Source organism: Melanaphis sacchari, unplaced genomic scaffold (assembly GCF_002803265.2).
Source record: "Melanaphis sacchari strain LSU unplaced genomic scaffold, SCAv2.0 Contig244_pilon_pilon, whole genome shotgun sequence".
Classification (NCBI taxonomy): Eukaryota; Metazoa; Arthropoda; class Insecta; order Hemiptera; family Aphididae; genus Melanaphis; species Melanaphis sacchari.
Genome location: NW_020271119.1, coordinates 520,877 through 536,086, shown reverse-complemented (window position 1 = coordinate 536,086; position 15,210 = coordinate 520,877). Strand labels below are relative to the sequence as shown.

Genomic DNA, 15,210 nt, shown 5'->3' with positions numbered 1-15,210 from the left:
AGGGGCGACGCCAACGAGATAAGCGAATGGAATAAGGGTACCATGTTGTGACGTTGAATTTACATCAGAGTTACAATCGTTGGACATTTTTTTTATGTTCGTTTTTTTTTTTTTATTCTACCTATTTTTTGTCCGTACGCGTTTTATTTCGTTCTATAGAAATACACAACGTATCGTCTCTTAGGTCAGTCGACGTGACGGCGCTATTAACGCTATTGACGCTATTAATCTAGACGTTTAAGTGCTGATTAATGCGTATCATAACGACACAAGATATAATAAATAAAAAGTAGTGTATTGATGTTGTTAATATCGGCGATACGCTTAGGTACTTGTTAGCACATTTGAAGATAATTAAAAACAAACCAAAAACCCCTAGAGAAACTTTAAATGTATAATATATGACCTGTTTAACAAATTACAATCGATGCAGTTGGCATGTATAATAATTATAAGAATGGAGTTTATAAACTATATTGGCACACGCATATATATTTTAACTGTTATTTAAAAAATTACCCAGAAACTTCTAATGTTATCAAATTTTTTTTTAACGAGTTCAAACACATAATATTTGTATATAAATAGAGTAAAGATATCTTTTCAGTACCTCCGATTTATTTATAATATTAAAACAAAATAAAATATTACAATTTAAACAATATTAATTTTATGCAGACTATCTATTTATACGTACTGAGGTGATCACAGTATTATTTTTTTTTTAAACTGTTTTCATATTGTTACAGCTCAATATTAATATTTAAGATTCAGTGTTTTTACCGTTAATTTATTTTAATATTTTAAAGACATAATTTATATGATAAATTATTACATTTAGTATTCCAGTCTTCCATTTCTATTTTTTTTTTAATTTGGCAATAAAAATATTGTTTGATAATAATGTTTCCTTTGAATGATTCATTTACAGCTATACCTTATCAAACCTTACACTTTGAGTAGTAAAATAATTAATGTAATTAATACATTTTTTGAAAAGTATACGAAAATGTATATACATTTTGTTGAAAATCTTTTTAATTTAATGAAATTACAAATAACTATTATTAAATCCTTTTAATTAAATTATAATGAATATTTTTATCAACTTAAATATTAAATATAAACCTCTAATTAAAAATAAGATGTAATTATTTTTATTCAACCAACAAAATAAGTTTTTGGATTTTGATTTAGTTAGAATAATTTAATTATGAAAATACTAATAGTATATAATTATGATTAATAATAGGTACCTACAATAATTAAATATTACCACCAGTAAAATACAGGATAATTTCGAAACTAATAAATTTTAATGCAAATTGGTATAAGTTAAATTATAAAAGTTTAAAATTTGACTCAATACTTAAAAAGTAGTGTTATTTTATAGTTAATCAGATAAATTGTTTATTCAAGTGAAATATGATAATACATTTTCGTACCTCAATTTTAATAATAATTATAACTTCAATATAATATTTCAGGATATTCAAAAATAACTAAATGTTTATTGTAATGTAGATTTGTAGTGATTTTGTACTTGTAATAATATTGAGTTTATATTTTTTTGTATATTATATTTAATGCAAAAAATTAATTTAAAAAATAAAATGTATATTGTTATTCTTCTTATAAATTAAAATTTGTAGCATTTGAATGATTACTTGTACATTACTGTTGTTTATTTTTCCAATTTGATACTCTATGGTTGAAAATAAAATTGTAATAATAAAGAAAAATAATAAATAATGAATATCTAAGAAACAGCATTAAAAAGGCTGTGATTGGAAAACGGTTATATTGCATTGTGTATAGGTATAAAAAAAAGAGTAAGAATTTCTAGTAAGCCAAATACTTAATAATATATTTCGTTTTTAATGTAATTTAAAATGTCATTCGATTTATTTGAGTAATATCCAATTCGACAAGGGTTGTTGACAATAATGTGCTTTGAACATGTTTTACTTGTTCTATTTATTCTCGGAATTCCATCCCTTGATATGCATACATAATTATACTATTTGTCCTGAGTATGTATTGTAAACAAGTTATATTCAAAGTATGGTTTCAGTAATTAATTATTATAACAATTTAAAAAGAAAAATTTAAATATTAAATTCTTAGGTCTTGTCTTTACAGATATTAAATAATACTTTTTTTTTTCTTTTTTTTTTTAACCATACAAATAAAAAAGTAGTATATGAAATCATTTTAGTGTGGTGTTAACATTATTATGTTGGCTTATGCAAGTTTGATATAATGTGAGGTACATTATTATTTACTATCTTTTTTGAATTATAAATCAATAATAATTATAATAATTTATTTATAAAAAAAAAAAAATTAAAAATACTAATAAAAAAAAACCTAATACAATTAATTCTAAGTTAAAAAAAAAAAAAAAAAATAATTTTTACATTTGATGAAATGTTATCAAAATTGATTGTATTTATTAGAAGTATTATTTGTATGTAACTTATATCTATAGTAGATAGATACATTTAAAATAACATTCACATTTTATTTAATATTAATTTTTTTTTTATACATAATAAATACAATTTATCATAATATTATGACATAAATAACTTATTAATAATTCAAAATTCCAGATAATTATCACAATATAATACACAACACTAAATAAATAACAAATATAAAAATAAAATGATTTACTATGTAGTATTATTTATTTTTATATTAATATTTAATCATTAGGTTAATGTTAGTTATTGTATTATTATTTTAATTTATCTTAATAATAAAACTTAATGTAACTTCTTTGTATAATATGATACAATCATTGCTGCATCGACACATTAACATAATCTTAACAAATTCATGTTATATAAAATATCAAATTAATACAATTTAAACTTTATGAAATTAGTTTTAAATACTGTTTTTTTTTCCAGAAATTGAACTATTTATGTTCAACTTGTGAAGAATAAGGGCAATTGTACTAGATTATTTTTTAACGTGGTTATAATATTTTGGAATTTTCTTTTGATACTATTATATAATAATTCACTAAATAGGTATTATATGATATAAGATTACATTTTTAATTAAATTTTATAGAAAAATTAACAAATAACAGTTTTATTCTAGATTTATTTTTCGATTTGACGTATTTAATGACAAGTATCAATTTTGATATACTTGTCAGACCCTTATTTTGTAAATTATACACACCATTAATATTTTGGTTATTTTCATAAAATTAATTTCATATTAGAATGGTTATCAGGTAGACATTAAAAACGTCATAAATAATTACAAAAAATGTTACTCTTTCATTTTCAATGCCATTGCATCATTTTTATATTTATAATAGGTATTCAACTTTGAAGTTATTTGTAAATTATATTGTATCCGATTACTTCAAAAATAAAACTATTATTTTTAGAAAACAATGGTCTTATATTTATTTTAAATTATAATTCATTTATTCTAAAAGATTTTATTCTGTGTATGTTTTTAAATAGATTCTATGAATATGACCTATCATATTTAAATCGAGATATTTTGTGATTTTGTAATAAGTTATTACTTATAACATTATAGTTTTGTACATAAATAATAATATAAAAAGTCAATAAAGATTTTTTATAGGTATAGTGTCTTACAATAATACAAATGTATTATTTGTAATGTTCGATTGTTTGATTTTATTCTAAAGTGGCTAGAAAATTTAGTTTTTAGGAGTTATATTTTACATTAACGAATATAGTTTTCATTTTTATTATCAATAGAGTACTGACATTTACGACTTTCAACGAGTTGCATGGGTGTCAAAAGTATGTTTTAAACTGATGTAAATATCCAACAAAAAAAGTATTTCAAGAATGTAATTTTTAAATTTCCCAGTAGTTGTTTAAAACAATTTATTCGAATAACTACAAATACTGTTGCATTATAAAGAAAACACACATTTTTTTTTTTACCAAAATTGTCGATAGTAATAAACCTCAGAGGTTTATTCAGAATAGTTTTCTGTATGCAATGATGTATATTGGTAAACTAAAAAAGATTTTTTTTAAATTTTGTGTGTGGTTAGAACATTCACGTTTTCAATCAATAATAATTATGTTAAATAAAATATCAAACTCATATAGTTATATTTATCAAATAACCTACTAATTAAATTTAATGATATAAAGAAATTAGTGTCTTCATTAGGCGGCATTAATCAATTTAAATCAATGTGTTCTCTTTCTGTAATTGCAATTTTATATTACGTATATTATATAGAATCACAGAGGTATAATAATATGGAATTATCATATTTAAAAATGCATTAAAAATATTTTCCACCCTCTGCGATTAACTAATTTATGTAATTCATTATCGGCTGTATTGTACTCATACAAACACTAATTAGAATTCTTAACAAACATTAAGAGGCTGAAAAGGATACATAAACTTGAGGTTCCCGTCTTGGTGGTAGTCTTGATTTTATAATTTTTCTTGGCTCAACCCATTAATTATATTAGATATTTTAGAAAATTATTCTTAAGCAACTCTTTCATAAAATATTATTATCATTAACTGCAGTATATTACATTAAAGATCATATTAATTGGTAAGCTGATATTATAATACAATGGATTATAAGTAGTTTTTTTTTGGATGATCTTGTCAATCAATTTAAATCATAGTTTAGTGTTGTACAGAACATTTATCACTATAATTTAGAATTTTTATTAATTATTTTTACATTAAATAATAATGTAAAAATACATAAAAATAAACTTTGCATTAGATTTCAAATATTATGTTACTTTAATGTTACATTGATTACAGAAGAAGTTTTTATTTAAAATGACATGTATCGTTTTTATTATTTTTATTTGTATATTATTGTGTTATAAAATATTATCCCGTTGTTGGTGACGCTATGAGTATTTTGCTCACATATTTAGTGTTTTTAGAACCATTGGTTTATATTTCATTCAATTTTGACAATATTATATAAATGTTTCATTGAGTTATTCACGAAAATAAATACGGAAAAACATTAAATGTTATAAATAAACTAACAAAGTTATTGAAGTCCAATGTTGCCGTACATGTAATAATAATGTATATGTTAGCGTTGTTCTTCACTGATCGCCTTACCATACTATTTAGTTATTTTATTATCATACTGTTATATTATTTTATTATTATCTCAGTATATTTTTTTATTATTATGCTTTAGTATTTCAATATTGATATTTATCAGTATCGCGATATATACATTTGTAAGCTCATACGTGTATTTTAATAGGTGAGCATTTCGCTAACACATCACTAACGGTGTTATAAAAATAACGTCACCAATAGGGCGGGTTATAATTGTTTTAAAATAATAACAAAATTAAAGTTAATTTTTAAATTTAAAATTTAAATTTTTTTAAAATTTATCATTTATTTATATTTAAATTTTTATTATTTTGTAATAACTATTTTTTTAATTATCAATTTCATCATAATCATTATTCATTATCATAATTTTGATGATCATCATACAGACATAAAACATTAAACGTATAAAATAGCAGTGTAATTGCACCATTGACATGTCAACTTTATATGTATCCAGTTCGTTGCCACGAAATATTAAATATTATGTAATAATATTTTTATATGAAAATCGATTATTTAAGCTGCAATCACTAGCTATAACGCCAATAATTAAAGCAAAAATAAAATACCCCATTTCGATCACATTTTGCTCAGATGGTGCCAGGTCTCTTCAGTTTTCGATCTAAAACTTCATGAATATTTCATTAGAGCAAGCCATTTCAATAGTAGTTATCTAGGGAACTGCGATAGCAGTAATAACCGATGTGGAATATTTCTACACAATGAGAAGATTTGAATTTATCAGCAGGGGACGTTTGTGGGTACCTTTTTACAAAAAAAAAAAAAAAAAAAAAAGAATAAACGGTGAAACGATGAAACATAATACCATTATAATGTTCAAGTGCCTACCAAGAATTATATAACCGAGCAATTGTATACAACGTTAAACTTTAGAACCAAAGTGTAGAAATAATGAACACGCGGTTTAAAAGATTACATTTTTGTCACAAATCACTGGCCAAGTTGACAAAAAAATTAAGATAATAATACGTCATAATATTATATTATTTTACTAACGAATTTTAAATGTAAATGTTTAAAAAAGTAGTATTCCTATTATTTGAAAGGAATAATAACTAATATTAGTGCATACAAAAATAAAAATCTGTAGGTTCAATTAAATTATAAATCAATAATGATAATAATATCGTAAATATAAAAATATGAATTCTTTTACCATCGCACAAAAAAAATGTAATTTTTCTTTCATGTAATATTTGTGTTGTTTTAATAATAGCGTGTTTATGACTTATAATAATTAGTTAATTTAAAAAAAAAGTTTCAACACAAAGTATTTTTTTTTTTTACATTTGTTAATATTTTTGAATTATAAACAGGACAAAATACGTTTTTGTTTAAAATTAAGCGGTAAGAACTAAGAATAAGTACTTATTTTTTGTTAACTTAACATTAATTTTATTTTGATCTTTGTTTTTTTTTTCTTTTTAAATACATTTTTATCTCTGGTTTTTAATTGAAGTCCAAGAAGGAAATTAAATTCATTCATTTTTAGGGAAAACAATTTTATTTAAATTAATCGATTATAAAATTAACTTATTGTTTTTCTTATTTTATAAATATAGTTTTTAAATATTCTAAATTTATTTTCATTATATTTTTAATCTATTTATCCAAAAAAATTACTTATTATTGCGTCTTATTATTTTTTAAAACATCTGTCGTTAGAATTTTAAAATGTCAATATCTTTCAATGTTTTTACAGTCCATAAGTAATTAATTAATTTGAGAAATTGAGTAAATGTTATCAAGGCAATTTTGTTAGATATGGTGAAACACAAATTGGAAATAATTATTTTCTTGGTTTGGTCAAGTAATTTGTAATTATGGATTTCGTGATAACTTTTTTTTATAAGGTTTATTTTTTCCATTAAATTACTAAGTTTTTTTGCAATATCAAAAAAAAAAGTACAAAATTTTTTATGAGTATTATATATTTTTCCAATTATTGTTATAATATTATAATAATAATTATATAATATTAATTTAGTGAAATATCATAAGCTGAATTAAACTCTTGAGTTTGTTTACATTTTAGAGTTATTTTGTGTAATATTATGTTCATGCGATTTTGAGTGCCTGTATTTTCAGCGAGAACAATGCTGGTAGTGAGTTTAATGATGGCATCGAAGGTACTTGTGTCTGAATCGTTGGAGTAGTGATACTGGTAGTAGTAAAGACAGTAATGGAGTTAGAGATGATGGTTTTCTTGGTTGACTCGGCTAATGAGACATTATTATTGCTGTATACAGTTGATTCAGTGGTAAAGGAATAGAGGATTAAATAAGTTGGTTGAACGAGAAGTGAGCTTAATATTTGAGTTAATTTTATTTGTATTTGTTAAATTATAACTTTGAGAGGTTTAGGTCATATGAGATTCTTAAAAGTACATGTTTCATTAAATTGTGATAGTTGAGTTATTATTAAATGTAAGTTTTGTAGGTTACTTTTCTGTTACCTATTGATTTTCAATGATAACTTATATCAATTAAGTATTGTATAGACTATAAAATATATTATTGTGTGTGTTATTAATTTAAGTAATTTTAGTAATTTAATTATATTATCTATTTCTTGACATAATTATTGAAATGTAAACAGTTACACTAAAAGCTTACTGAAGAAATATAATATATATATATAATTATTTAATTTCTCTACAAGTGGTCAGACACGTTCTTATAAAATTCGTAAGCTATATTTACTATGTTATAAGATTGTTAAAATACTTTTATAATACAATCATATAGGTTTATTATTACACAAAGAAAGTTGGCCAAGATAATAATGATACAAAAACTTGAATACTATTTTAATTTTGAAATTCATGGGATAATTAATCAATTTCAACAATGATAATTGAATAAAATTAGGTTTTATGTTTTTGAAACAGGTATATATATATATTTTTTTTTAATAACTTTTGGTTTGAAAGTTTAACTCTGAGACTTTCCTTAACTTTAAATTAATTTTTAATAGTCCCATAAGATACAAATTAACTATCTTTCAAAGTAAATTTTCAAAGATCGATAATAATATTTGAAAACTGCTTTACAGTATAAAATTACTTTGTTATTTTTATTTTTTGAACAGTTATAACTTACAAATAAAGAAACGAAAAATGAAAAAATCTTATGAATAAAATTAAAAAAAATAATGAAAGATTTTTTTTATTTTATGTTACGTTCTATATATTGTATCTTCAAAGTAATTCAAATGTTGGCCAAATAATTCTATTAATTTTAAATGATTATTATTCATTAGTATGAGTATACACTATGTAAGTATAATAATCATCATACATAGGACTCTATTATACACATTTTCTAGGACATGTTTACATTTCTACATTCTAGTATTCCATGATAATAATTAAAAAAAAAATCAAAATGTTTTATTTTTAAATCAAATAGACTATGGTTTTAATTCTGTATTATTTCTATTTTAATTTTAAGAAAATAAATTTATGAATTTATGAATTATCTGTTTTATTTAAAAAATAACAACAGAAGTATATTTTTAAAATTATTTTTAGATTAAATATTTTATTTTCTAATTTTTGATGTTTTTAAATAACATTTATTATTATTCAAATGACGAAGTTAAATATTTAGTTTGGTCATTTTGTAGTATATTAAATGGATAATTTGAAAAATGTTTAACACAGATAAGTTATTTTATTCACTATTGCAGTGGTTCTTAACCTTTTTCTAATGACAGAATACTTAACATTTTATAAGATTTTCGCGGAACACAACCATAAAATAAAATAGTAGTACATACATTTTTAATTTTTTAATATATTAAACAATGAATGTATAGCATAAAATTGTTTGCATACCATACATATTAGTGTTAGTCACTAAAAAATAATAAAATTATAAAAAGAGTTTAAAAAAATTTAAAAATTAGAAATTGAAACCTTTGTATGAGATATTTGTGCCTGATGATTTTTACAGATATTATATAGTATACTGACACATTATATAATTCAAAAATTCACGATAACGTTTTTGTGTACAAAAATAAACCAATAAAACCTAAAATGATTTTATTTTGAAAAAAATAAAATTGATTTTAAAATTTTGGCGAAACACTTATACCAAGTCCACGGAACACCGGTTAAGAACCACTGCACAATAATTGGTAGAATAAGAATCTGTACTTTTTAAAAATATAATGGTAACGATACTATTTAAGCAACAATAATACATTTCCGTTTTTATAGGAAGATAATTAAGTATGCCAATGACTTAAATTAAATGAATTGTATTTTAACAACTGAATAATACTAATTGTGATTATGAACATATTGATTAAGTTACAACTCATAGCATATTCATATTTTTATAAAAAACTATCCACTATAAAGTTTAATCAATATTGTCTCTAAAAAATAACCGTTTAATCAATTCTACATATTTGATTCTACAGAATTTTAAAATTAAGTTAAGTTTATAAAACACAAACAGATAAATTAAAAATTGTAATACATATAATATTATATATTTATATTAGCAACATATGAAACGTACACAAATTGTAGTAAACATATTAAACAATTTTTTTTTTTTGCTATTGTATTGTATAATACAATTCGAAATTGATACAACTTGGAAATATATCAAGAGGTTACCATTAAAAAAATGCACCTCTTAAAGTCATACAAGTTTAATTCATTAATATTTTTATTTTGGCTACCATTTTTTATACATAACTTTCAGGCACCTACTTATCAGATAAGTAGCACCATTTGAGTTTTTTTTAATAAGGGTGCCAACATTTTAGTAGGCTCGTTTTTTTAAATTATTAGTCCAATTTTACTTCGTCATGGATTTTATTTATGTATAACGAATGTATAAGATTAATGAGTAATCTATTTAGTATTTTAATGAATTAAAAAATTGGAAAATTGGAAGTCGGAATTAGCTGTTGTTAAACTGAAACCATTGATATGTTTGAAAATTGCATAGCAGGATAATGAGATTTAGAAAAAAATATAGGAGTGTCAAGGTGTATACTTTACTACATCCCGAATGGCGCCTCTGTACCAGTTATCTTGTACCACGTAAATGATTATACAGTCATAATTTAAATACAATTTTACTGATTTTGAATGTATTTTAGTTATAAGAACGATCTATTTATTACAGTTATATAAAAAACTTCGTCGTATTATCATATTAGAAAAATGTATTTAAATTTTGATTCCATAAAAGTTTTTCATATATTCATAATTTAGATGATTGATTTACATATATTATGTATAAATAAATATACATCAACGTGTCTAGTAAAACCCTAAAGTTACGAAAAATTATCTTTATATATATGAAAAATACATAAACTGTGTGGTCTGTATGGTGTATAAATATATTCAATCATTCAATTCTTATGCAAATGTATCTAGATATTTGAAGCAAAAATAACGAGATTCTATAAAAGTTTGAAGTAGTTTTTGAAAAAAAAAAATGAATAATATTTGATATTAAATGCTTAACTTTTTACAATATTTAAGTCGAATGTATTAAAATATATTCACAATTTTTGATATGGATTTTTTATTTTTATTATTAAATTTTAATTTTGTATTATTATTAAGTAATAATGTACTAAACACATATTATTATCTATTTAAATTTAGTAATAAATCTCTTACTTGTATCGCACATTTACGCTTCTAAAACATGTTAGTCCACTGCATTAAATAATACGCCCATTGGCTATCAATTAAATCAATAATTTTGATGTTATATAGTACATTATAGATTTAATAATACTATTCGCTTGTTAGTATTTGTTGGACTCTAAACAAATGGATTAGAAATTTAAATTTAATTCGGAAGCAGTTCTGCAGATGAAATGTTCAATATATATTATTATCATATAATATATAACACATATTGCTTATGCTTGTTTTAATAACAATCAAACTATCAGGAGATTTATGGGTGCATTTATATATTATCGTGTAATAATAAAATACGAGTATAATAATTTATGTTACATCAATTGTGGTGCTATGAACATATTATTGGTATATGTTATTGTATATTGTTGGTTATAATTCTCAATCAAAGAACATTATTTTATTTTTTTTTTACGATAATACCTTGTCAAGAACGAATAACTCTCCTGTATAATATAAAGATAATAACCTGCAATATATCTATGGGTTGAATGTACTTATACAAACAGATAGAACTACACAGACATGACTAGATCAATGATAGCACAGGTGGTTATCAACTATTATAACTAGTGCAGTTAAAGGTAGTCTAAGGTATAAGAAAATCGAGTTACATAACTCAATCACCAGTATACAATACGTATATTGATTCGCCAAATATGCTCATCCTTATTTTTCGTTTAATAATAAATTTAATTTAATCGGAATTTTTATATATATCTAATGATTATATTTTAAAATTCTTAGTATTTTTTTTATACCTTTAAGGTAAGGAATGTCTTACTTTAAAGGTATAAAAGCTTCTGTTTATGAAATTATACTTCTTTTTCTTATTATAAAACATTTAGAAGATAAGCATTTTTTTTTTTTTTTTTTTTTTTATTGAAAATTTAGTGTATTTAATTCAAAATTTGAATGAGCAGTTTTTCAGTTTAAAAATAATTTTACAAAAAAAAAAAATCAAATGTAATATTGGATAATTAGATCTAGAATTTATAATACTAAGTCATTTTCAAAAGTAATAGTTTTTGAAAGATAAACAATTGAAAAAATACTACTTTATAATATTAAAAGGTTAATGAATTATAATGAATTTTTTTATTTTTCACAATAATATGTTTGATCTTCAATATAGTGATATAAATAATTTGACCTCCATGACTTATAATAATTTACGTATTTGCCATTTAAATAATTTTTAAACAGTTTATGCTGGTAAATATTGCCTAAAATTATATTCATGCAGACATTATATTATCTACACGCATTAACACGCACTCTGATGATGACTGATGTGACCTGATCGAAATGGATTAAACACGAGAAATAAATGTTGTTGAGTAATGTTTGACTGTAAACGCATTAACTAAACGATTATTTTATTGGATATTTATAGTGTATACACAATTTAAATTGCATTTCATGAATGCCAAAATTATATTATTGTAGTGTTTATGAAATGTAGTTAGGTGTAAATTATTTTACGGACACTGAATTTATAATTTATGAAAACCATAATAATTCATATTATATTTTATATATATAAGTGTTTAAACAGTTCTTTATTATTGATTTATTTAATATTTAAATTAATCTTTTTGAAATGATTAATTGTTGTATACGTTTCGTTTATAATTCACCTTCATACTTTAGTATAACATAATTAAACTTTTCACTAGGCCACACATTTTAAAAGCTTAATCATTAATTTTGTATTAACAATTTAAAATAAAAGTGTACAAACATAAAACCATAACAACATTCTTTTACACTTAATGCACGTATTGTAGGAGAAACTTTTAGTGAAAAAAAAGAAAAATATGATATATATTATTGTCATAATGTTATGTCTCTTTTGTTACGGTTACACGAGTAAAAAGACTTGTACATTTATATATACATTAGAGTACCTATACAATAAGGTTACATTTTACAGGATCCTATAATTGTATTTTCTATAAACAAACTTTTATTAAATAATGTTATTATGAAAGGTATAACATTTTTTTTAATGATAAAAAATTGATTATAAAGTATATTATGTTAATGTAAATATATGATATAATAATATTGTATTCGTACAATATGTGCATTTATACACCGATTCTTCGATGGACCTATTAAGTATCATTATTTGACAAAGACTAAATGTGAGGTTTGTGTGTTATAAGTTATAACTTTTTAGATATTTTACCATATTGACTAACTTTATACTAAGATACTAAGATACTTAAATAATCAAATTATGATTTGGAGATTCATAATCTGTACGGCAGGAATTAGTTTTTCTTATTATTCGTCTATGAATAATACAATACAGTATTATTGTAATACATTTCGAAATAATGATAGAACCAACCACTCAAAAAACAAGTCTGAACAAAGTTTTATCTGCTACAATGTGTAGAGTAATTTTGTTTTTAAATTTTAAGTGCTCGTAAAAATAATTTATGACCAAACATTTTAAAAATGTATTGAATATTGTGTAATATCTCTCAAATAAAAATATTTGCCTCTAATACCTAAAAATTACATATTAAGTTAAAATATACAACATTAATAAAACAGATTATTTATTTTATGTACATTACATTATTTTGTTTAATCGGCCAATTTCATCACAATAATTTGTACATAGAATATAAATCAAAAACTATAATACACGGGGTAACTCAATCTTAAATTGATATAATGTAGAATTATTTACATTTAGTATTTTCATTTTCCATGATAATTTCAAAACAATTCATAATACTCATAATTTATAAGTACTAATCTCATTAGTACTCTAATGAGATAAAGTGCGGTTTGTATTAAGAAGTTGAATATGGATTTGTTTGTCTTAATTATTGACTATTATACACACCCTGCGATATTTATTATGCATAGAGGTTTAAAACATAAGTATACTCACATAATTTGAGCACATTGTACGGTTGTACAATTTATTTCGATTATAATATTTTAAAGGTATAGCTTTTCAAACTATTTTTAAAACACACGCTTTTAATCAACGTAAAATACACTTATCACATTTAAAATCCACTCACACACTTATTTATGTAATTTATATTGCCTAAACAAAACGCCGAGTAGTGTGTATAAAATAATATTAGCTGTATATTAGTAATATACTAAAAATAATTTAAAATATCAAAAATAATAACTATAAATAGACTATTTTTTAAACTGAAAACATTACACGATTACACAACTTTACACTGAATTTTACTCGACTTTAGCGTCTCAAATTATTCACAATTAAAATAAAGATAAATTATAAGACAAACGAATTTTATTTTCCAAGATGTCAACAGATTTTTCCAAAATTATTTAAATACATGTATACATATAGCAAGTATTAAAATCAATACGATGAAAATAATTGCACAAGTCAATTGAAACTTGTTCACTGGTGGTCAGTTCAAAGTGACACTGTGACAACTCATGCAATTAGACGTCATTATAAATGTTTTAATTGCTTATTGACAAGACGATGGTGAAACTCAAATCAATTCGTAATTGTTAGCATTTGAATGGTTCACAACTACGTTTCTAAAACGTTTATAGAGTAAATTGAGTACCCAAACATGAAACATTGATGGAGCACAATAGTAGAACTTATGTACATAATCAGTTTTCGATGCGTTGTATAATATTATAACATTTTTGGTGTACGTTTGTAAACACTCGAGACAAGTTTTAAATGTCAAACATCACGAGCAGCCAGAAATTCGTTATTGCACGAACTTCGTATTTACGACGATTTACTAGTTTATATTTCACGATATTATTTACAACTTCTCCGCGTATAAAATTATATAACATATTGTTATTATTTTCATTTGACTTGTGAGTTTATTTGGTTTATTTTTTATTTATTTTTTTTTTTAGTTCCCGATTTATGGGCCTCAGACAGACGGCACAGTCGTCACGCATCGGTCGGCGGAGGCATGACGAACCAACTCGATCCGAGTAAGTAATTGCAATAACCGTTATCACTAAAAAAATTAAATATTATAGCTAGTTAATATCAAGTTACCTTCTCAACTGTTATGTTTATCATGCATAATATTAACTACACCATATATAACATTTACTAAGCTTGTCACTTAAAATTAAACAAAAAGATTTATGTTTTGTTTTTAATAATGTATTTATTGTTGTTATATTTATGTGATTTTATCTATTAATTATATTCTTAAATCAAATCTTTAAATATTTTATGATTTTATACTGTTAATTTATTTCTCGATTATTATAACTGATTTTATCGATTTAAAAAAAATAATAATTCCCGTGAACTAGTTTTGGAGTATTCCCGAAATCCCCGTGTTTTTTTTATGAAATCATCTAGTTATTTTAACTAC

At 22.5% G+C, this 15,210-nt stretch overlaps 1 protein-coding gene and 1 long non-coding RNA gene across 4 annotated transcripts in view; one reads left to right on the top strand and one right to left on the bottom strand.

The window, feature by feature from the left end:
* Window positions 1–15,210, top strand: part of LOC112594873 (zwei Ig domain protein zig-8-like) — a 234,466-nt gene that overhangs the window by 47,572 nt on the left and 171,684 nt on the right. For all 3 annotated transcript variants that reach the window (XM_025339886.1, XM_025339884.1, XM_025339885.1), the window contains one exon: window positions 14,735–14,815. In XM_025339886.1, the coding sequence (XP_025195671.1) occupies window positions 14,735–14,815 (81 nt within the window). The remainder of the gene's footprint in view (window positions 1–14,734; window positions 14,816–15,210) is intronic.
* Window positions 1–15,210, bottom strand: part of LOC112594877 — a 31,289-nt gene that overhangs the window by 1,013 nt on the left and 15,066 nt on the right. The window lies entirely within an intron of this gene.